The sequence below is a fragment of the Procambarus clarkii genome, chromosome 59, assembly GCF_040958095.1.
Source record: "Procambarus clarkii isolate CNS0578487 chromosome 59, FALCON_Pclarkii_2.0, whole genome shotgun sequence".
NCBI classification, from domain to species: Eukaryota; Metazoa; Arthropoda; class Malacostraca; order Decapoda; family Cambaridae; genus Procambarus; species Procambarus clarkii.
The window spans coordinates 8,528,227-8,554,128 of record NC_091208.1 but is presented as its reverse complement, the minus strand read 5'-3'; the positions used below and the strand labels follow the sequence as shown (position 1 = coordinate 8,554,128).

The following is a 25,902-nucleotide window of genomic DNA, read 5'->3' as shown; positions in this document are numbered from 1 at the left end:
TAGGGGGCTGTGACCGACACAAAAGATACGGAAACACGTCGGCAAAAGTGGGAAGCAAGCAGACTAGATGGACAAAAAACTCCACCCAGAAGCAGAAAACCCCAGGCAGGGGCAAACAGCTCCAGAACTGCTAGCAGGCATCCCCCACAGCCCCGGGAGCCAGCAACAGAGGCCCCGGGGCAGAGCCGACCTCCACGCCCTCCGCCCTAAAAGAAAAGGAAGAGTCCATGGGAAAGGCAGCAAGAAAGGGCCGCTGGTAAGACCCAGAAGCCTTCAGGAGGAACAGACTCGAAAACCTCCGTCCCCAACCCAAATGGGGCAGCCCAAAAACTGCCCGAGTCTCGACCCCAACTAAACCCCGCCCCGACCCCGACCCCGAAACCCGCAGATAGTCTGGAGCTGGGAACAAGGAGGGAGAGGGGTGAACAGCACCTAACCAAAACAGGGCGGCCTCGGGGCATCCGAGTGGGAAACCAACCTAGCGCGTTGCAGCAATCTAACCTAGCTTGCAACATGGATGACGCCTGTACTCTGAACAGCAATAACATCAGGAGAGTACTGGAGAAAAAGCAGAGAATACCTCTCGCAAGACTCCGGGTCAAGGTGTCAGTGACCCAACAGGCAACATGACGGAGGTAAAAGTGGCGACTATCACCCAGAGACAAGGGTACCTTACCTTGAGGTTACCTTGAGGTGCTTCCGGGGCTTAGCGTCCCCACGACCCGGTCGTCGACCAGGCCTCCTGGTTGCTGGACTGATCAACCAGGCTGTTGGACGCGGCTGCTCGCAGCCTGACGTATGAGTCACAGCCTGGTTGATCAGGTATCCTTTGGTACCAGGGTACAGCAACCAACGAACCCGCACAAGACGAGTTGGAACCAGGGAGACATTCAATGGTCCACCGAGCCCCGAATGGGTTTTCCAGGGCCCGTAGGGTAACAACTACGGGAAGCCCAGGCAAGGTGTTGCTAACCGGTTAAAACCCAAAACTAATAAGGGGGTAGAGGACAACACTGAAAACCCCTGCGACGTGTACAGTCACAGAGGCCTAGCAGAGGGCCACCAAACACTACCAGTGGAACTATAGCCACACTAGGCAGACCCCCACCAGGCAAATTAAAATAAAAAAAGAAAAACCCTGCAGAAGTACACCGTCCCCAGAGGCAACAGGAACCGGCCGCCGCTTAGGTGACAGGTCGCGCAACACCTTGACTACCCAAGGCCAAACAAGGGCCCCAAGCTCCAGCTGGCCCCAAGGGCGAGGCAAATGCCGAGCAGCAAGAACCTCTACGGGAATGGCTCCTGAACGCCATAGGGAAGATAACCCTGTCACGCAGGGGCAGTACTCACTGGGCACTTAGGGAAGGAAGCCCCTAAGTGCATGCAGCCCCGGTACTGATGAGGAACACCTGGCCACCACACAACACAACACAAGGCAGTGAAAGCCACGAAAGGCAAACACCGCCTAGGAAACTAAGGCCAGAGAAGCGTCTGTCCCGGTTGACATTAGCTTACGAACTAATGCATGGTGATGCAGTCTCCGTGGTGTAGTGGTAAGACACTCGCCTGGCGTTCCGCGAGCGCTTTGTCATGGGTTCGTATCCTGGCCGGGGAGGATATACTGGGCGCAAATCCTTAACTGTAGCCTCTGTTTAACGCAACAGTAAAATGTGTACTTGGTTGTAACAACGATTCTTCGCGGTGGGGATCGTATTCCAGGGACCTGCCCGAAACGCTACGCGTACTAGTGGCTGTACAAGAATGTAACAACTCTTGTATATATCTATAAAAAGAAAAAAAAAATGCAAGGCAGCCGGCGCTGTGAGATCCGGGGCTCCCCCCTCCCCCTCTCGGGGCAGGGAGGGCCGTGCGGACGATCGGCGCGGCAATAAAGTGTGATGTTTGCTTGTTTCCTTGGGATTGTAGGGAGTTTCTACCTCTCTGTTCGGTTTTCTGTTTTGGTTTTTTATCATGTGGGGTTTGTTTTGTTATGCCTACCTTTCTGAGTGCCTAACCCCAGTCGATGTCAGATAAGGAAAACCCCAGCCACAAGGGGGTTTTCCACGGCCATTGCTCCCTGAAACCTCTCTAAAGGGGCCAGGTTCTGGCACTGGTAGGTCTCATGTCCCGGTCTAATATAACATACATTAGCCCGATAAGCTCCAGGGAGCCCCACAGGAAAAGGCTTTTGACAGAGTTCCACATGTTGTTCTGGAAACTGGAAAATATTGGAGGAGTGACAGGTAAGCTAACATGGATGAAAAATTTCCTAACTGATAGAAAAATGAGGGCCGTAATCAGAGGCAATGTATCGCATTGGAGGAATGTCACAAGTGGAGTACCACCGGGTTCAGTTCTTGCACCAGTAATGTTCATTGTCCACATAAATGACTTACCAGATGGAATACAGAATGAACATGATTGCTGATGATGCTAAGATAATAGGGATGATAAGAAACCTAGATGATTGTCATGCTCTTCAAGAAGACCTGGACAAAATAAGTATATGGAGCACCACTTGGCAAATGGAATTTAATGTGAATAAATGCCATGTTATGGAATGTGGAATTGGAGAATATAGACCCTACACAACCTTTAAATTATGTGAGAAATCTTTAAAGAATTCTGACAAAGAAAGGGATCCAGGGGTGGTTCTAGATAGAAAACTGTCACCTGAGAACCACATTAATTTAATTAAATTAAGAACATTGTGCGAGGAGCCTATGCTACACTTTCTAGCTTCAGAATTGCTTTTAAATACAGTGGAACCTCAATTAACGAGCGGCTCTATTTACGATCATTTCCAGTAACGAGCGAGCCACTCGCAGCAAATTTGTCTCTATTGAAGAGCTTCACCTCTATTAACGAGCAAAACCATGTGGTGCTTCCTAGCGTCTCGCGGGTTCTCGCAAATTCTTGGATGCCTCCGACACCAGTGTTGCTGTTGTATCGCACACAACAAGCATCCCTCTGGATTTATTTGTGCTTTTCTTTGGGTTTTTAGTGGTTTTGTGACTACAATTTGTAATGCACGATGTCGCCAAAGAAGCTGCTTGCTAAAGATAGTGTTGTCAAGAGGAAGAAAGACACAATTACTGTGAATTTGAAGAAGGAAATTATAGCAAAGCATGAGTGTGGTGTCTGTGTGACTGATATCACAAGGGAGTATGGTAGGTCCTCATCAACAATTTAACCCATTAGTAAGGGAATGAGGAGGTAAGGGAGGATGCTGCCTCTTCCACCGAGATCAGGGAAGTGTTGGGAATGTTTGAAATGGTGAACGCATTCTTGGAAAAGCTGCCCTGATAAAGCAGTGACAACCCAATGTGTGAACATGTGTGTAATTTATCACTTTGTGATAAATTAATTAAAGCAGTGGAGTGGAGGGAGGGCCTGTCTGGGTGTGGAGCAGCCATACCCAGACAGGCCCTCCCTCACTCCAACATCTTACTCTGCAACCCGCTCTCACACAAGACAGTACATATATGACTTATTGCTTATAGTCAATATTTGGCTTATTAACACTTTCGCGCGCCCAGCGAAGGTAAAAAAAAAAAAAAAAAGCGGTATGTGCGCGCGGCGTTTTTGTCGCTTAAGCGTAAAAACAAAAATGTGTATACTGTATAAGTACATATGTGGTATATTCCAAGTTATATTATGTTTTCAATGTATAAACTCTTTCTATAAGGTTGTAATACATCAGTTTTTATATTAATTTATTTTTTTCAGTTTTATTAAACAATAGAGATTTTATACAAAATTTGACAATATCCAGAGTTATTTTACAATTTATTTAAATATTTTAGTTTTGTTTTATTATTTTTATAAAACTGTAATATCAATATAGGTCAAGTACTAATTGTAATTAAGAAGCAATAAGATGCTCATCTTAACCTATTAACTGCGCGGCCTATAAATGACACCCTATTGCTTATAGGCAATATTTGGCTTATTAATAAGTACATATGTGGTATATTCCAAGTTATATTTTGTTTTCAATGTATAAACTCTTTCTATAAAGCTGTAATACATCAGTTTTTATATTAATTTTTTTTTCAGTTTTATTAAACAATAGAGATTTTATACAAAATTTGACAATATCCGGAGTTATTTTACAATTTATTTAAATATTTTAGCTTTGTTTTATTATTTTTATAAAACTGTAATATCAATATAGGTATAGGTTAAGTACTAATTGTAATTAAGAAGCAATAAGATGCTCATCTTAACCTTTTACCTGCGCGGCCTATAAATATGACACCCCCCCCCCCCCAGTGCGCAAGAAATAAATTCGAGAAAAAATTCTTTTTAGTTTTGAAAGTGTCAAAAACCTCTCCCTGTATATAGGTATAGCAACAGAATTTCGAAATTGTACTTACTTTGGCTGCTATGGGGTCTGTAAGGTGGCGTGTGACGTCTTTGTGCCTTTACTCACCATACAAGCTTAGATGTACAGTTATGGTGAACAAAACATGTAAATACTTATATATAACGTCTGTATATAAAAGCAAAAACAGTATGGTGGGAGGAGAATGGTGGCGAGTCAGGTGAGGTGAGGGAGGGAGGGAGTGGCAGCCAGTGGCGGGCTGCCACTGGCTGCCACTGCCACTCAGCATACCAACTTAGTGGTTCGTTATGGTGAACATGAATGTAGATACTTATATATAACGTCTGTATATAGTGAATAAAAGGCTATAAAAAAAAGACGTCACAGGGTATTAGGCATTAGAGTGGTGGACCCAGTGGCTGTCTGTACAAAATATATCTTACCTGAATGATACTTGAAAAATTACCGACACTTAACTTCGGAAATCCCGGAGCTCCGGAAATAACGACCAGGGTACAGCCTCATAGGCCGTTAAATTGAGTGGATACTCGAGTGGGTACTCCGAAAAACTGGTAAACGGAGACGCTCGTATTCCGGGGTACCACTGTATGTGTTCAGGGAAGGGAATTTATCATTTTACAAAGATAAAATAAATTTGCAAACACTTGATTTTATGCACACAGGGGGAATGTCACAATAAACTCAGTGCATCACAGTGGTTAATTGAACATATCAGGCAAGATGAAAAGTTACATTGTAGAAAGGTTTTATATCAACAAATAACCACAACATAAATTGACAGGTGATTACACTGATAGGTATACTGTATACTGGAAAGTGGGTAGTACATGTTACAGTGAGAGTTTGAAGCACAAGGTAGGAAACTATAAGGATGAAATTAAGTACTCTTTGGTTTTACTTTTGAATAGGGCATAGGACAATTTTTTTAATTCATCAGGGTGTGAGTTCCAAAAAGTGGGTCCTTTTACTTGAATGGAATGTTTGCTCAAATTTAGTTTGGCTCTAGGGCTATTAAATTGAAATTGAAATTGAAATAAGTTTATTGAGGTAAAATACACACAAAGGGATGAGGTAGCTCAAGCTATTCTCACCCCGTTCAGTACATCGTGTTAATACATACATAGATACACATCACAAGCAATAAACGTATTACCAAACATTCTGAGAGATAAACATATACATTTCCTCCTTTACACAAGTAGTATGGTATCAGACGTACACACAAACACTTTTATGACCTAGGTATATTGTATAGACAATTTGCAAGAGACATGCAGATAATTCAACAAAAGATTACAGTCTTGGTGCAAAATTCTTGTATCTCTCAAAAATATCATCAACCTTTCCGTTGTGACACATCCAGGCTATTTGTTCAGGAACAGTCCTTATCTCAGTGTTTCTATAAACATTAATCAATGGACAATCAAGAACATAATGGGCAAGGGTGCGAGACCTTAACATACCACATAGTTTACATTTTGTGTCATTATCATGAACACCTATCCCATATTCCTAGTAATATTTGTACCCAAGCCTACGCCGCATGTACACAGAGTCACTCCAAGCATTTCTCCTTTTACCATAAGTGAAATGGGTGTTTTGATGGGCTATCAAAGTGATATTTATTTCTGGTGTGATACTCATAGATTCTATTTCACCTATCAAGGAAAAGTTTCAGATCAATATTAGCATTTAGGTACAAAGGATTGTACATGTAAATAGCACATGAGAATGTGTGAAGGGAGTATATGATAAGCGTGTTAACACTTTCCCGTCCCCACAGTGCGCTCCCTAGACTACCTAAAAGTGATCCAAGCGTTGGCCGACAGCGTGCAGCCAGCCTCAAATATGTATACAGTACTCTTTTTAAGTTTTCTCACCTCAATTTTTGTCTTACAGTGTTAATTTTGGTATCGCTTTGTTCACAATAGAATTCCCTACAGGGATATATGCACATGAAGTCCAAAAGCCCAGCATGCCACCCGCACCAAACCCGCAAATCGTCCGAGGGTTATCCGTGAGCACACAACACCACCAAAATGTGTGTACTCTTTGTGGGATACTCAACCTCAATTCTCATCCTATGTTATTTAATATGGTATCAATTTGTTCACAATAGAATTCCCTACAGGGGTATATGTATATAAAGTCCAAAATCCAAATGCACCCTACCCCTCCCCCCCGCAGCACAGGGGAAAGTCAGCCAAGTGTTAGCCGTGAGCTAGCACACATTGGCACACCTGCACACAAATGTGTATAATCTTTTTAGTATGATAACGTCAATTTTCTTGTTAGACCGTTCATTTTGGTATCAATTTGTTCACAATAGAATGCTCTACAGGGGGAAAAAGGCTGTACTTACCACCAATGATGTTTGTAGACCATGAGTCTACACTGTAGACCTTTAGGCTGATCCACACCACCTGCTCCAGGAAACTGTTTCCTGAAGTTGCTCAACCAATGATTTATTGGTAGAGTGGATGGTGGGTAAGCATTACTGTTTATCCACCCAGTATTTCTCTTGCAATGGTACAAGCTGGAGCATAGTGCAGCACACAGTGCCACATCACACGACTTGCACTTATAATTGGTGTCATTCCTTTTACCATTTCTGAAGCAAACATGACACTTCAGCCCTTTCAGAATGGCAATTTTTCTGATCTTCAAAATCAGAAAAATTGCCTACTATAGCCTGTATTTTTGTTGGGGTTAGTTTCACAGCCCTGTATTTTTGGCGAACCATGATGCAACATGGCCCCCAACAGAAAATGGGAAGACATTGGCGCAAACTTTAAAACACGTCCCAAAATGATCAGATAAAAAATATAATTTTAACAAATATATTAAAATCAGAGGTTGCAGATGTCTCTCTCGAACATCTGCAGAGTTAATTACGGACGTTATATACATCCCTCCTAAACGAAAGTGTTAAGGAACTTAAACAGAGGGGCTATGTGTTGTCTGAAGACAGAATTTGTCATAGTTCTGAGAGCAGATTTTTGTTCAGTGATAATAAGCCTAGCCTTGAGGTAATTTGTAGTGGTTGAACCCCATGCACAGATACTGTAAGAAAGATAGGGATAGATTAGATCTGTAGTATCTAATCTCTTGTAGTATAATGAGACAGCAGGGTGGGTAACAATATCTAATTTTAGAAAGTATACTGAACATTTTTGAGACTTTTTTGGCTATGTGTTGTATGTAGGTGCTGAAGTTCAGTCTCTTTGTTTATGTATAGGCCAAGGAACTTTCCCTCATTTTTATTGATAATGTTAATGTCTATCTGAAGTTGAATTGATTTCATGATTTACTACCAAAAAATGTAATAAGTATTTTCTATGTTTAGTGAGAGTTGCACCCCATATCCACCCACACCCACACACTAACCACATACCACTCACCCTCACACACACATCCCAAACCTCAAAACATATACACCCTGTATCATACCCTGTATCAAAACATATACAATTATAGACCTGTATCATTGCCAAGTGTAATAGTCAAAATATTAGAAAAAACCAGCGTTGAATGTAATGAAACGCCATTTTCTGGGTGAGTCCCGGAGGCTCCCCGGAGCTATCCCAGGCTGATATGCTAATGTCAGACTTTGGCATCAGTCATGTGTATGGAGTTCTTAGGCCTACCGGGGACCACGGCCAGAACCGGGCCCCCTCAGAGAGGCAAGGGGAGCAATGGCCTATAGAAGCCCCCGTGTAGTTGGAAGCATTCTATGTCTGCCATCGACCGGAACAGGCACCCAGAAAGGTAAGCGCCCCAAAACAAACCCCTATTCTGGTTAAAATTGCTACCTAAAACCGAACTAGTGGATAGAACTCCCCAACCGAAAACAAGCAAACTAGTGTGACGTCACACACTGCCGCGCCGCTGTCTGCGCAGCTCCCCCCTCCCCGGGAGGGGGAAGGGGGAGCCCCAGACCCCCCGCGCCGGCTACCCACACCTCAGTTCTTGAGGCTGGATGTCAAAAACGCGAAAAACCGCCGACCGGAGGGAGGGAGGGATGCCGGGGAGCCTCCGGGACTCACCCAGAAAATGGCGTTTCATTACATTCAACGCTGGTTTTCTGGGGGGAGCCCCGTCGGCTCCCCGGAGCTAACTACCCACAGACAGAAAAAGAGGGACTTACCCTGGAGGCGGTCGTCGCTCACCCCTCAACTCGAAGCCGAGACAACTGGCTGCAACCGCCGACCCAAAGCAACACAGGCCCGACGAGGCCCAGGGACATTCACAAGGTAACGAGCAGCCAGGACCCTGTTCGACCGCCAAAATCCCCGCGCCCGAATATCAGACCAAGACATATTCCCAAAGACGGCAGCAAGAGCCGCGAACTTACGAACGTCATGGGCACGGGGATAGACCGCAGGCTGGCTGGACCTAATAACCCTGCGGACGACCTGAGAGACCCGAACCCGCGAACAGGGAAGAAGGGAAACCGGATCAACCCACAGCGCGTCCCCGGACACAGAAGCTGTGGCGCGCAAATAACGGCGAAGCGCCGCAACCGGACACAAAACATGATGCACCCCCGGCCTGACCAACCAAGCATCAACCACCCATGGACCCCTCCGGAACGCAGCAGTCTCATTCTTCGCCAGAAAAGAAGGAGACGGCTGCAAACGAACAAAACTATCACCACAACCAAAAGAGCAGAAACCCCTGCGCCGGAGGAGAGCATGAAGCTCCCCTACCCGACCCCCAGAGGCCAAAGCCAACAAGAAAAGTGCCTTGGAAAAACAATCCTGGACCGAAGGGGCCACAACGAAACGAGGAGATGAAAGGAAAGCAAGCACTCTGTCCAAAGACCAGGACGGCTCAGGCGACGCATGAGCAGGCCGGAGGTGAAACAATGCACGAGACAGCTTGCGAAACGGCGCAGACGTAACATCGATACCGAAAGCAAGCTGAAGCGGCTCTGCCAGCGCCGCACGATACGAAGCGACAGTGTTAGGCATAAGATGACGGTCCTGAAACAACCACGAGAGGAAGGACAAGCCACCCGAACAGACAAGGAGCTAACACGACGAAGACGCAAAAAGAAACGGAAGGACCGCCAGGAAACTTCATACTGCCGCCGAGAAGAAGCCCTCAGGTGGGACACCAACAAGGAGGCCACCTGATCACCATAGAGATGATGATAGACTCGAGTCAAAAAAACCATACGCGAAGACTCGAGGAGAAGATCGAACCAGCTACGTGACGTACCGGCCCGATCTGCTGAAAGAGGCGGAGCCGCGGGAAAACCCTCGGGTTCGGACACCGAGCAACCAGCGCCTGAAACCAAGGCTGCGCCGGCCACCAAGGCGCCAGAAGGACAACTCTTCCCCGGTAAGTCTCTAAGCGAGTCAGGACCTGGAGCAACAGCCGAACCGGGGGAAAGTGGTACAGGAACCCCCACCTCGACCAGTCTAGCCGAAAGGCATCGACCCCGACGGCCTCGCAATCGGGGAAGGGCGCCGCATAAACGGGAAGACGCCGCGACCACGCCGACGCGAAGAGGTCCACTTCGGGGCGCCCGAACGTCTGGCAAAGCCAACGGAAGGACTCGTCGTCGACCGTCCACTCCGTGGAGAGGGGAACGAAGCGAGACAGGGCGTCGGCCAAGACGTTGGACACGCCCCGTACGTGAACCGCCAGGAGAGCCAAACCCCGAGAACTCAGCAGACGAGTCACCCGAAGCGACCAACCCCAAAGAGACAAGGACCGCATCGAACCCCCGCGGTTCAGACAATGAACCACCGGAGAGCAGTCCGAATGGAGCCGAATCGTCGATCCGCGGGCCACCCGAATTCTCCCCAGAGCAAACCACACCGCCGCGAACTCCCGCACCGTACAGTGAGCTCGACGGAAGGACGGATCCCAACGCCCCTGGCCGGCCTGGTGAGCACTGGTCACAAAACCCCAGCCGAGAGACGACGCATCCGTGTACACATCGAGCGAGGGCTCGGGTAGGCGCCAAGGCACTGAACCCCGAAAAACCCAAAGAGGAAGCCGGTGACGCAGCAACCGACGCAAGTCCCCCGGGGGTCGAACTCTGCGATCGCGAGAGAGGCGGAAGGGGGAACCCCGAAGGAACCAGAACAGCCGTCGAAGCCAAACCCGACCCGGCGGGTAGACCACCATCGCGAAGTTCAGGCTCCCGCACAGCCCCTCGAGCAACCGCCGGGTGACCCGAGGGCCCTCCAGAAACAGACGAAGGCGGGACCGCAGCCGCAGGAGAGACTCCGGAGGGAGAGACAAAGAGGCGGTTCGAGAGTCCCACACGAGACCCAGCCAAGTCCGAACCTGAGAGGGAACCAGATGGGACTTCCTCCAGTTCACCAAGAACCCGAACCCGGCGAGCTGGGAAAGAACCAAATCCCTGGCTAGCAAGCAAGCTGACTGGCTGGGAGCCCAAACCAGCCAGTCGTCGAGGTAGGCCAACACCCGAACACCTAGGAGACGCAAACGAGCCACCACAACCCGTGTAAGGCGCGTGAACACGCAAGGTGCCAGGTTCAACCCGAACGGGAGACAACGAAAGCGGTAACTCAGACGCCCCACTACAAAACCGAGCCAGTCCCTGAACCGCGGATGAATCGGGACATGCCAATAAGCGTCCCGGAGGTCCAGGGACACCATCCAAGCTCCCGGCTCCAAGAGGAGCCGAACCTGAGACAGCGTAGTCATCCGAAAGGAGGGGCAATGAACCCAGGGGTTCAGACGGGACAAGTCCAGAATGAACCGCAGGTCCGCGCAGTCCCGTTTCGGAACCGGAAACAGACGGGAAACCCATCTGAGGGACGACGTCGTTTCGACGACGCCCAAGCGTACCCACTCCAAGACGACTCGACAGAGCGCAGGGGAAGAAGCCTGCCCTGCCAGCCCCGACCCCCCAAAGGGGGGAGGGGCCACCCAACGCCACCGCAGGCCGCGAGACACGACCCGAAAGCCGCACGAATCGTGGGACCAGGCGCGGGCGAACAGCGCAAGCCGCCCCCCCATCGCCCCGTCAAGGGGGCAAACCGCGAAAGGGCCGGCGACCCTTACGAGACCCAGAACCCCGCACAGCGCCAACACCGCGCCGACCAGACGAGGGAGGATCCGCAGGAGGAGCCAACCCCAAACCCGACACCAGAGGCCTACCACGACGAGAGGAACCCCGAGCCCTGGCACGACCTTTCCGGGAAGACCCACCCCGGGACCCCCGGAAAACCAACAAGTCCGACATCGGACGACAAGCCGCCGACGCAGCCTGAATAAACTGCGCCACAGCCGACTCCCCAAACAGGAGAGGACAAAAAGGTGAAGAACGCCTAAGAGCCAGAGCCCAAGCAGATTCCACGGAGAAACCCAGCACCGCCTGCCGACACGCGAGACGGGAAGCATAGAACAGGGAAACCGCATCCCGCAAAATCGGCGTGAACAGCTTCAACAAGGCAGCCGACGAACGCGCAGCCGAGGACAAGGTGCCGGACTCCGGGACGGACCCAAGCGTCCCCACATCCTCCACGAGCCAATCCGAAGACAGCTCCAGGAGGGAAAAGAACCGCAAGGCCGAACACAAAAGGCCCCGGGCGCGCAAGTCCTCCGCCACGAGCGCCGCCGAAAGGGAGGGAACCTGCACATGGAGCTGAATAACGCCCACATCGCGGGGAAGGGCAGGGGCAAACAAGCACTCATTCAGGTACTCAAGTTCACCCCCCAGGAAAACCTGAAGCACCGGAGCCAGAGCACACGACCATCGCCTATAGCATCAGCCTCAAGAACTGAGGTGTGGGTAGCCGGCGCGGGGGGTCTGGGGCTCCCCCTTCCCCCCTCCCGGGGAGGGGGGAGCTGCGCAGACAGCGGCGCGGCAGTGTGTGACGTCACACTAGTTTGCTTGTTTTCGGTTGGGGAGTTCTATCCACTAGTTCGGTTTTAGGTAGCAATTTTAACCAGAAAAGGGGTTTGTTTTGGGGCGCTTACCTTTCTGGGTGCCTGTTCCGATCGATGGCAGACATAGAATGCTTCCAACTACACGGGGGCTTCTATAGGCCATTGCTCCCCTTGCCTCTCTGAGGGGGCCCGGTTCTGGCCGTGGTCCCCGGTAGGCCTAAGAACTCCATACACATGACTGATGCCAAAGTCTGACATTAGCATATCAGCCTGGGATAGCTCCGGGGAGCCAACGGGGCTCCCCCCAGAAAATAATTAAAACTAAATGTGTAGAACACCTGGAGAAAAATTATATAATATCATACAGACAGTATGGTTTTCGATCTGGAAGATCCTGTGTAACGAATTTACTCAGTTTCTATGATCAAGCCACAGTGATTTTACAGGAAAGAGATGGTTGGGTTGAATGCATCTATCTGGACCTAAAAAAGGCTTTTGACAGAGTTCCACATAAGAGGTTGTTCTGGAAACTGGAACATATTGGAGGGGTGACAGGTAAGCTTCTAACATGGATGAAAAATATTCTAACTGATGAGGCAAAGTGAAATTGACACCAGTAATTCCATCTATCATCATACTATCATACAAGAGGAGCCACACATCTATGGATCATCCAATAAAATCAGCAGACTTCTAGATGTTACTACTGCTCGGCTTGGACTCGGTTACAAGTATCTCTGGGAATTCTCATTATCTGCCGATGTAGACCTGACCAAATGAAAACTGTGTCAACAAAATTATTCGCACACCCTCTGTCAATATGTGATGGAGTGCGAAAAGATACGTGAATTTAGAAAATTCTATAACCAATGTTCCAGCGACGTGTAAATATTTAATTCAAAATTATCTGCTACCAGAAATTTTAGCCAATTATCCCCAGTTTGCAAACTGCAGGTAGTAATTAAGTGATTGTAACCTATCCACCGCTGCCCACTGGATGGGGAGCGGTGTGCAGGACAAACATATAAATTGTGACACTAGCTCTTCACATATGTCAGTTGCTTAATTTAGAAACTGTACTTGTGGTCGATCTCGAACCCAGTGTTGATGTGACGACTTATATTGAATTTTGTAACTAGCTCATCAAGATTGTAACTTGCTTAGCTAAATGAATTGTGGGGTTCAGTCCCTGAACCCATTATGTGCTTTTGTAACCCTTTCCACTACTGCCCACAAGATGGGTATGGGGTGCATAACAAATGAACTAAACTAACTGATAGAAAAATGAAGACCATAATCAGAGGTAATGTATTGGATTGGAGAAATGTCACAAGTGGAGTACCACAGGGTTCAGTTCTTGCACCGGTAATGTTCATTGTCCACATAAACGATTTACCAGATGAAATACAGAATTATATGAACATGTTTGCTGATGATGCCAAGATAATAGGGAAGATTAGAAATCTAGAAGATTGTCATGCCCTTCAAGAAAACCTAAACAAAATAAGTATATAGAGCACCACTTGGCAAATGAAATTTAATGTGAATAAATGCCATGTTATGGAATTGGAGAAAATAGACCCCACACAACCTATAAATTATGTGAGAAATCATTAAAGAATTTTGACAAAGAAAGGGATCTAGGGGTGGTTCTAGATAGAAAACTGTCACCAGAGAACCACATTAAGAACATTGTGCGAGGAACCTATGCTACACTTTCTAACTTCAGAATTACTCTTAAATACATGGATGGCAAAATACTAAAAAAATTGTTCATGACTTGTTAGACCAAAGCTGGAATATGCAGCAGTTATATGGTGCCCATATTTTAAGAAGCACATAAACAAACTGGAAAAGGTGTAAAGGCATGCCACTAAGTGGCTCCCAGAACTGAAAGACAAGAGCTATAAGGAGAGGTTAGAGGCATTAAATATGAAAAAACTAGAAGATAAAAGAAAAAGAGGTGAAATGATCACTACATCCAAAATAGTAACAGGAATTGATAAAATTGATAGGAAAGAATTCTTGAGACCCGGAACTTCAAGAACAAGAGGTCATAGATTTAAACTAACAAAGCTGCCGGAGAAATACAAGAAAATTCTCTTTTTGTAAACAGGGTGGTAGCCGGTTGGAACAAGTTAAGTGAGAAGGTGGTGGAGGCCAAAACCGTCAGTAATTTCAAAGCGTTATATGACAAAAAGTGCTGCGAAGACGGGACACCATGAGCGTAGCTCTCATCCTGTAACTACACTTAGGTAATTACCCAGTTAAACATACCCACCACATACCCACACTCATCCCACACACATCCCAAACCCCCCATACATACACCCCACACTCACCGACACATGCATCCCACAACCCCCCTTACACACCCTACACACCCCACACACCAGTTGATTGATGGTTGAGAGGAGGGACGAAAGAGTCAAAGCTCAACCATCGTAAGCACAGCTAGGTGAGTACAACTAGGTGAGTACCACACACACAACCACATTCCACACTCGCCCATACACACATCCCAAACCCCCAACACACCCCACACCAACCTACACATACACACACACACCCACCACATCCCAGACAGTCCCTTCGACTCTCTCCATCACCCCCCTACCCTGAAACCAGCCACCTGAACACCTCCCATACCCTGTGCATGGGGCTACTGCTATGGTATGACCCAATACCTGACTGCATTATCCGGCGAAATCTTCAGTTATCCAAATTTCTATTCAGATATAATGAAGTTTTTATACGGCCTCAAAAAAACAGCGTTGAATATAATGAAACACCATTTTCAGGGTGAGCCCCAGAGGCTCGCTGGAGTTATCAAACTGATATATACTATATTAGTCTGTGGCATCAGTGAATTGGAGTTAAGCCTACCGGGTACCACAAGCCAGAACCTGACCCCTCCCCCCCCCCTCAGAGAGGCAAAGGAAGCAATGACCTATGGAAACTTCCATGTATTTGGGGGCATTCCATGTCTGCCATTTACCAGGGTTAGGCACACAAAAAGGCAGGCATAACAAAACAGACCCCACAGGGCAAGAAAATTACACCGGAAGACCGAACAGAGTCAGAACTCCCCCAAATCTAAAGAAACAAGCAAACGTCATACACCGCTGCCACGCTGCTTGTCCACACAGCTCTCCCCTCCCTGAGAGGGAAAGGAGGAAGGGGGAAGCCTCAGAATCCCACACACCAGCTACTCACACCTTCAGTTTGGAGGCTGAGCATCAAAACAAAACAAAACAGCCGACCGGAGGGAGGGTGCCAGGGAGCCTCCGGGGTTCTGTGGCCATCCCTATCCACAGAAGCTGAGGAGCGCAGATAACGGCAAAGAGCCGCAACAAGATACAGTACAACACATGATGCACTCCCGGCCTGACCAACCAAGCATCAATGACCCAAGGGCCCTTCCGGAAAGCTGCCATCTCGTTCTTCGCCAGAAAAGAAGGAGACGGCTGCAACCGAACAAACCGACCACCAGGACCGAATGAGCAAAAGCCCTTGTGCCGGAAGAGAGAATGAAGCTCACCAACCCGACCGACCACCAGAGGCCAATGCCAACAGAAACAGCGCCTTGGAAAAATAGTCTTGAACCGAAGGGGCCACCGCAAACTTAGGAGAAGAGAAATTAAGAGAGCACACAGTCCAAGGACCAGGACGACTCAGGCAGCGCATAAGTAGGCCGGAGGTGAAACAAAGAACGAGAAAGCTTACAGAATGGGGCGGCAGTGACACACCTACCCCAAACGCAAGCTGGAGCGGCTCCGCCAGCGCCGCACGATAAGAGGCGACAGTATTAGGCATCAAATGACGGTCCAGAAACAGCCAAGAAAGAAAGGACAAAACAACCCAATCAGAAATAGAAGACAACCTACGAAGAGAGAGGAAATGGCAAAAAAATGCCAGGACACTTCATACTGTCGCCGACACAAAGTTTGCAGGTGCGACACCATCAAAGAAGCCACCTGATCACCATACAAGTGGTGATACGCCAGCATCAAAAACACCAGACACGAAGACCATAGGAATAGCCGAAACAGCCATGTACTGGACCAGTCCGATCTGCTGAAAGAAGCGGAACCGCGGAAAAAGCACAGGGTTCAAACACCGAGCAAGCAGCGCCTGAAACCAAGGCTGGGCCGGCCACCAAGGGGCCAGAAGGACTACTCTCCCACAGTAATCTCCAAACGAGCCAGAAGCCGAAGCAACAGCTGGACCGGGGGGAGGTGCAGGTAACCCCACCTCGACCAGTCCTGCTAAAATGCGTCGACTGTGACAGCTCTGCAGTCAGGGAAGGGCACCACATATATCAGGAGATGTCAAGACCACAGCGACACAAAGCGGTCCACCTCCTGGAGTCCACACGTTAGGCAGAGCCAACTGAAGGAGTCGGCATTGACCGACCATTCTGTGGACAGGGAAATGAACTAAGACAACCTGTCTGCCAGGACATTGGAGCTGTACGGATCCCTGAGTGACCCAAACCCTCCAAAGCAGCAGCTAAACCTCCACAAACTCCAAAACCATGCTGTGAGCCCGACGGAAGGGGCCCACTGCCCCTGGCCAGCCTAGTGAACACTGGTCACAAAGCCCCAACCGAGACCATTGGTGAACACATGGTGAACACAATAGTGTTCACCAATGCCAGACCGAGGCATTGGTGAACACATTAAGCGAGGGCTCTGGTAGGCGCCAAGACACTGAACCCAGAGAAACCTGAAGAGGAAGCCAGCAATGCAGCAACCAACGCAAGGCCCCTTGGAGGCCGAATCCAGCGATCACGAGCGAAGTGGAAGGGACGGCCCCAAAGGAGCCAGAACAGACGCCAAAGCTAGACCCAACACGACGAGTAAACCAGCACAGCGAAGTTCAGACTCCCGCAAACTGCTCAAGCAACTGCCTAGTGACCCAGAACAACCCCTTCCCCCGATACAGCTGAAGGTGGGACCGCAGCCTCAGCAACGCCTCCAGAGGAAGAGACAAGGAAACGGGCCAAGAGTCCCACACGAGACCCAGCCAGGTCCGAACCTGGAATGGAACCAGATGGGACTTCCTCCAGTTCACCAGGAACCCGATCCCGGCAAGCTGGAAATAAACCACACACCTAGCGAGCAGAAAAGCAGGCCAGCTGGGAGCCCACATCAACGCCAGTCATCACGGGGGCCTCATAGCCTGGTGGATAGCGCGCAGGACTCGTAATTCTGTGGCGCGGGTTCGATTCCCGCACGAGGCAGAAACAAATGGGCAAAGTTTCTTTCACCCTAAGTGCCCCTGTTGCCTAGCAGTAAATAGGTACCTGGGAGTTAGTCAGCTGTCACGGGCTGCTTCCTGGGGTGTGTGTGTGTGTGTGGTGTGGGAAAAAAAAAAAAAGTAGTTAGTAAACAGTTGATTGACAGTTGAGAGGTGGGCCGAAAGAGCAAAGCTCAACCCCCGCAAAAACACAACTAGTAAACTTGGTAGGCCAGAACCCATACCCCTAGCGGAAGCAGACAGGTCACCATGATCTGGTTAAGACGCGTGAATACGTGAGGTGCCAGATTGAAGCCAAAAGGAAGACAATGAAAGCAGTAAGCCTGCCGCCCCACAATGAAACTTAGCCCATCCCTGAACCCCGGATGAACCGTGACGTTCCAATTCGTGTTCCGGAGGTCCAAAGACACCATCCAAGCTCCCAGCTCCAAATGAAGCCTGACCTGGGACAAAGTGGTCATCCGAAAGGAGGGGCAAGGCATCCAGGAGTTTAGACAGAACATGACGAGAATGAACCTCAGATCCACACAGTCGCGTTTCAGCACTGGAAACAGGCACGCAACCCCGAGGGCCATGGTACTTTCAACCACGCCCTAGCGTACCCACTCCAAGATGACCCACTGGAGTGCAGGGAAAGAAGCCTGACCCGAACCCCCTGAAGGAGGAGATGCCGCCCAGCGCCACCACAGGCTGGAGGACATGACCCAAAATGCCCACAAATCGTGGGGGGACCAGGTGTAAGCAAACAGTGTAAGCCTCCCCCCCCCCCACCATCGCCCCATCAATGGAACAACTGTGACAGGGCTGACGCCCCTTACGAGAAGCCGGCCGACGAGCAGAGAGCATTACACGGACCAGACGACGCCGACTCCAAAGGAAGCACTGGCTCAGAAACTGGCACCAACAGCCCACCCCAACCGGAAGAACCCCGAGCCCTAGCACGACCCTTCCAAGAGTAATGTATATAGTGTAATGACAGCAAAAACACTGTTTGATTGATCGTAGAATATACATGGAACATATATGAGCCCCATAATTTTGAGCATAGTTGATGTTCCACACATTGAACTATAAAATTCTATAAATTACACACTTTTGAATAATATTAGAGCAAAAAACTAGATATAAACAACTAGATACTAGATATAAAAAAACTAGACTAATTCACACACTGAAATAATTAAATAAAAATGTATTTGGGGCAGCCCCTGCCACACTCTGCTCTTGGTCGCTAGGCTGACCTTGGATTCTTGTTTTATGTACATAAACTCTCAACATATGATCTTTGTGGGTCATTATGGTGCACAAACATCTAGATAGGTAAATACAGTGTGTGTATGTAGTGTAATAACAGCAAAAACACTGTTTGATTGATCGTAGACTATACACAGAACATATATGAGCCCCATAATTTTAAATATAGCAATGTTCCACACATTGAACTATATAAATTCCACAAATTATGCACTTTTGAATAATATTACAGCACAAAACCAGAGAAGAAATAAAAGAGAAACATCAAAATAATTGTGACAATTTATATTCGCGGTAACTGCCACAGGGTGGCAGGGTCAAGTGACCCCGAGATCTTCATCACTAGACGTCCATAATTTGCTCAACTTCTCAGCTCCATCACGGCTAAAGTATGTTACGTACAATATTTTTTTTTAATTTCCTGTGATCAGAGACTGCACTTTATTAATATAAGCAGATAAAATAATTTGTTGGAACTATATTCTTTTCAGCGCACCACAGGAATGTCATATTTCTAGGCCACACAGCACTGTTGTTGACTTGCCCAACCATTCCTATTTTGCCCGGGAATGGAACTCTTCAATTGTGAGTCAAGAAGGAAGCAAAGTATATTACAATACCCATCACATCCCAACTAATATAACAAATACACAAATATATGTAACCTTACCTCGAATGCAAACCAAGTGTATGGTGATATTACATCATAAAAAAAATCAATTTTCTTGCTGGTCACGGCCGAGGAGCGGGTGGAGAGCATCCTGGTGAGGTTCAAGGCTGCCAGCATACTGGTGCTTACAGATAGTCACGTCGTGCAGGCTGCCAAGATTGTGTATCAGGCAGGCGCCAAATTCAGTAATATAGTGAGCTATCTTCTTTATGAACGCGCAGTTTCTCTGAAGGTTTTCTCTTGCCAATGGCTGTTATATATGCAGGCAAATACAGACAGACTGTCTTAGCGCTTCCTTCTTGATGGTACGTGCAGTTTGCATGAAGGGTTTATTTATCCTCCCGATGACTGCACGAGTACAAATATTTGGAGACGCGTTTATGTTGAGAATGACAAGGTTTCAAAGGTGTTTGTTGCGTTGTGGTGTAGATAGAGGACCGGCGCGACTAAACAGAGGCGTGTGTTAAAAGAGACTTGCCACACTGCAGGACGGGATGTTGTGTTTACGGCGTCAGCTGATGGTTGGGGGGGGGATACAAGGGGACTGGTCAAGTCGTATACTGCAATTTCGGATACCGGGCTAGAAACAACTTCGTTCACTGAGAAGTTTGTACATACAGACCATTCCGTTCGTATATGCGCTGGTTTGTGTTCGCTGTTGTTCTCGTCTGAATAAATACATGGCACTTGTTCATATAATTAACGCTTCCATTATTAGAATTATTTATCCATTATTAGAATAACAAGGTGCAAACCATACCCCCTTACAGTTGAAATCATTTTATTTATATACAAGAAGGTACATTGGGTTGCGAGAGTACATAACATATATTAAGAGGTACATTGTAGCAAGATTTGAGATTAAAGGATTTAAAAAAAATAAAAAAAAATATAATGTTTATTTAGGTAAGGTACATACATACAATAAATTTTTACAAAGATTGGTTGACTTATAGGTAGAGCTAGTACATACAATGCCTAAATTAAGCCACTATTACGCAAAGCGTTTCGGGCATGATAAACTTAATTGACAAGCTTAATACTAATTGAGCATAATGAGTAGAATGAAAACAAGAAATGAAAACATATATGAAAAAGCAGCACAAATACAATTATGTCGACAAACAGCGCTCTTTAAAAAAAATCATTGGTTGACAATAGAAGGGTAAGGTAGGTTACAGGGAATTTATTAGGTATAGCTTCGTTTTTAACTTAAACTGGTTGAGAGAGGTACAGTCTTTAACATGGTTAGGAAGGTCATTCCACATTCTGGGCCCCTTGATTTGTACAGCATTTCTAGTTTGATTAAGTCGTACTCTAGGAATATCAAAACTGTATTTATTTCTGGTGTGGTGCTCATGGGTTCTGTTACATCCTTCTATGGGGTCCATAGAATTACCCAAATAGGCCTAAAACTACCCAAATCGTCCTAGCATTACGTAGGTAATGAAGAAATATGGTATATTTACTTACTATAATGTTGGTGCTACACGTAGAACATGATCAAACCTATTTTTACTCTGAAATAATCTAATTTCATAACGAAATGAGACGTAAATATGCGAGAGTAAATATCTAATATTCTCAAACCTATATTGTTTGCTGACGATACTACCCTTATCTACTCAAACCTCAACCCACATACACTAAATAATGTTGTGAATAATGAATTAAAAAAAGTCCACTTATGGATGTCAACGAACAAACTAACATTAAACATCGAAAAGACTTACTACATCTTATTTGGAAGCAAATCATCAAATGCAATTCAGCTACAGATAGACAACATTAACATCAGTAATAAAAATGATGGCAAGTTTCTTGGCCTATTCCTAGACAAGAGACTCAACTTCAGCACCCACATTCAACACATAACTAAGAAAGTCTCTAAGACAGTTGGTATACTCTCCAAAATCAGATATTATGTTCCTAACTCTGCTCTCCTCTCACTATATTATGCACTAATCTACCCCTATCTTAATTATGGTATCTGTGCATGGGGGTCTACCACTGCAAACCACCTTAAGCCCATCATCACACAGCAAAAATCTGCTATCAGAATAATAACTAACTCTGCTTTCAGACAACACTCAGCTCCCTTGTTTAAATCTCTAAACTTGCTAAATATTAACTCCCTCCACACATTCTCTTGTGTCAACTACATTTACAAAACCCTGTTCTTAAATGCAAACCATGCTCTGAAACTCTCCTTGGACAGATGTAATAGGACCCATTATCACCACACCAGAAATAAATATCTCTTTGATATCCCCAGGGTCAAACTTAATCTGTGTAAACACTCTATGCAAATTAAGGGACCTAGTCTATGGAGCTCACTCCCTAGTGAATTGAAAAACTGTAAAACTTTTGCCTTATTTAAAAGCAAAACCAAAAAGTACCTAACTTCATCTATTTAGTTTCCTACACTGAGCTTTAAATTTGCTCTGTACCTATAGTGGTACCCAATCTCCTAATTTTTATGTAATATCAAACAACCTTATCATTGTGTTCATTGCTGTCTTCTTTTAAGTGCTAGCCATATGCTGTATTGTGACTACCAATTTTTGTCAACTACCATTCAAGCTGTCATTGCAATCAATCTTATATTGTTTCTGCTGTATTGTGCCTACCAATTTGTTGTCAACTACCATTTTAAGCTGTCATTGCAATCAATCATAGCTACCTATGTGCTTTAATATACTGTACCTATAATTTTCTCTCATCTTTTTTTTTTTTTTTTTCATTCCATGTAATCTGTTATCATTTTTTGTCTATAAATTTTGCAAGTATTTACCTCCTTAAAATTTTCTTAGATTAAGGACCTGCCCGAAACGCTGCGCGTGCTAGTGGCTTTACAAGACTGTAATTACCATAATTGTATCCTCACATTCCTTATGTACATTCTTGTATATGCATAAATAAATAAATAAATAAATAAACGCTCCATGGACTCACGCTCGAACGCTCATCCGCTCCTGACGACCCTGCTCCCCCTCCAACTTTATCAGCTGCTCCTTGAGCCCACAACATCCCTAACATGATGTAACAACCCCAGAAGGCAGCTAAGTACCCAGTGACCTAAATGTGACCGAAATATTCGACAAAACCTAACCTACTACCTCATCTCGACCTCATTAGTGTTGCTCCCTGGAGGAAGCTAACCTGACGTTTGCTGCTGCCATATCAACAAGTCTACCCCATCTGCTGTATACATCTCTGCTGCTACCATGCTAAACAATTCTAAGCTCGGCAAGGCCGTAAAGAATGATAGCACACCTATCAGGATGAACCCAACCAGCCAAGCTAGCAACAGGAATAATGCGGCTGTCTCCCCCTTAGGGGCTACCGGGGGGAGTACCGACCCTCCCTGCGTCAACAATAACAAACCTTCTCAGCTGATTGAAGCGTCGTCACTGACTCGAGCCTTACAACAGTTATGTAACCATATGGAGCAACTTAAACGAGCTGCCTCCCCATGTACTGACTTTAAGCGTCCCGCTGATAATCCATGGCTCAGATTATTGACTCAAATACATGATGACCAAAAGTCTATAATCCGAGAGCAGTCGGACCTGATAATGAAGCTTCAGAGTGATGCTTTGGCAATGCACAAGGCTAACCAAGATCTGTCTGCCAGAGTCGGCCACCTCGAACATGAATTAAGCTCTCTTCGGATCTCGGTTACTAACTTTAAACCAGCAGAAACCTCTAAGAAGCAAGAAGAGATGTTACAAAAGTTAGAGAACCACTTTAACTCCCTACAACAGCAACAAACTGCAACCCAAGACGAATCAGACCAACTTAAGCTCCTTGATTCTGTCATCATCTCATCACAGGATTTTCCCCATGAAACTGACAGAGAAGACTGTACTGCCATCGTGATCCAGGAATTGCGTACTAAGTTGAATTATTCAATCGAAGCAAGAGACATTAAGTCAGCTTATAGAGTGGGTACCAAATCATCTGGTGCAAGCAACAGAAGGATACGCGTGAAGTTGGATAGCTGCTCCCGCAAGTCAGACCTTATCACTGCTGCAGTCGCTAGGAAATCCAAGGTTTATGTGAACGAATGTCTTACCAGATTCAGACAAAATCTCTTATTTAAACTACGTGGAATTCGCAATAGATCCACTGCTATTAAACATTGTTTTGTGCGCGATGGTAAAATAATAGCTAGGAAGACTGACTCTGGAAAAACTTATGTCATAACCACTGAGGCACACCTCACTTCTTTCCTGGATGACTGTGGGATATCAGCTGAATAACCAGAACATAATTTGTAGTCTCACATACAACCAAAGTGTACTTTAGATCTGCCTTTCATTTCCAAAGGTGTTTATTTTTATTTTTATTTTAATTTTTACTTTATTTTTTGTTTGTCATCTTTGCCTGTTTTATACTCTTAATTATTTGTTCTTAGTTAATCCCCTTGTCACTAAACCTAGGGCTTTTTATTACCCTGTTAATTAACCATTACTAAGCTAATTATCTTCAAGATCATTTTTTTATGATTATTATTATTTTTCTTATTATTTTTTATTTTACATTTATATTGTCAGTCTCTACTGATTTTTTGTGTTTTATTTTATGTAACTTCTGTGTCCTCCCTGGCTATCTATTGGATCTTTATTTTACTTCTAAATTGTTACTATTTTATTGTATCTGCTTTTATTCTTGTGTTTTGCTTTATCGTGTATCTTGTATCGTGATCCCTCTGCATCTCTATGCACACTGATATTGATCCTGATCAAAATCTTCTGTCTCATATCTATACCAACCAGCACATTGATCATCATTATTGTAAGTATTTCACAGCACACCAGGCTAAAAACAAACTCCAAAATAGCACCTATCTATCAGTTTATAACCAAAATGTTAGATCACTTGGTAAACATTTTGACGATTTAAATGCACTACTCACAGCACTAGGTACTAACCTATCGTTCATTATTTTAACAGAAACTTGGCTAAATAAAGACTATACCCAACTCTACAACTTAGCTGGTTATAAAGCCATTCATAACTGTAGGCCTAATAAAAAAGGTGGTGGCACAGCTATATATTACCGAGATACATTTATCTGCAACAGTGTTATTAGTGACAGAGATGACTACTGCGAATATACTTTTGCTCAGTTTACAATTAAATCCCTTAAATCCTCTTTGACTATTGGAGCCATCTATAGATTTCCTAATACTAACATAGCTTCTTTCTCAGACAACCTAAGGAATCTTATTATAAACAACAATCTCAACAAAAACCACATAATTCTGGGAGGAGACTTTAATATTGACCTGGGTCAACAAAACTGCTCTCAAGTTGACTATTTCCTTAACAGCATGAACTCCTGTATGCTAATCCCCACTATCACCAAACCTACCCGAGTCACTCAAACATCAGCCACTACCTTGGACCACATATGGACAAACATAACAGCTCCCCTTGTATCTGGTATAATCTACGACAGAACAACTGACCACTATCCTACCTTTCTCATAGCGAACATGGACATAACACCACCAAAAAGCAAGAAATTTTCATTTAGGCTACACAGTGAATCAGCTTTAGACAATCTTACAGAGGCACTTCACAATATTAACTGGGATTCTGAATTCAATAATACCCATGATATAAATTCATTAGCTAACCTCTTCCTCTCCAAAACTCTAAGCCTCTACAACCTTCATTGTCCCCTTCTTACAAAGCAAATAACTGACAAAAGATTAAACAATCCATGGCTCACAAATGGCATTCTCAACTCAATCAACAAGAAACATGAATATGAAAAGAAAGTTAGGATTGGCCTAGTTTCAAGGGAAGTAGCTAAAAGGTACTCATCAATGCTTACCAGTATCATAAGAAAGGCAAAACTTGCATATTATGTGAATAGATTCAATGAAGCAAAAGGTAACATGAAAAACACTTGGAAAACTATCTCTAGTATCCTAGGAACTAAACAACACTCACATAACCAAATAAAACTCTACAAGGATGGGGATATACCGTCAACTGATTTAGAAATGGCAAATGAATTTAATAGTTTCTTTTCATCGGTTGGTGCTAATCTTGCCAGTAAAATCCCACAGACTCAGACACATATTAACACATATCTCTCAGGCAGCTATCCAAACTCTCTTCTCCTTTCACCAATCAGCCCGGCAGATGTTGTGTCCATCATACACTCTCTAAAAACCAAGGCAGGGAACACCAGTGAAATTCCGTCCATTGTGTACAAGAGAGCCTCCCATGCCCTTGCCCCACCCATAGCACTACTGTTCAACAAATCTATAGAGTATCACACCTTCCCTGATATCCTCAAAAAAGCAAGAGTAACGCCAGTCCATAAAGGAGGCAATCCGGCGGACATAAACAATTATAGACCAATATCAAATCTACCCATTCTATCAAAAATATTTGAAAAAATTATTTACAAACAGCTCTATTCCTACCTCGTAAAATTCGACATACTCAGCCCCTGCCAGTTTGGCTTCCG

General features: G+C 45.6%; 1 protein-coding gene across 1 annotated transcript in view; it reads right to left on the bottom strand.

The window, feature by feature from the left end:
* The window catches only part of LOC123768064 (glutathione S-transferase kappa 1-like), a 152,281-nt gene extending 132,336 nt beyond the window's left edge, over positions 1-19,945 (bottom strand). The window contains exon 1 of the mRNA XM_069306859.1: positions 19,410-19,945. Coding sequence (XP_069162960.1) covers positions 19,410-19,526 — 117 coding nt within the window. The 5' untranslated portion in view covers positions 19,527-19,945. The remainder of the gene's footprint in view (positions 1-19,409) is intronic.
* Positions 19,946-25,902: the final 5,957 nt, after the last annotated feature.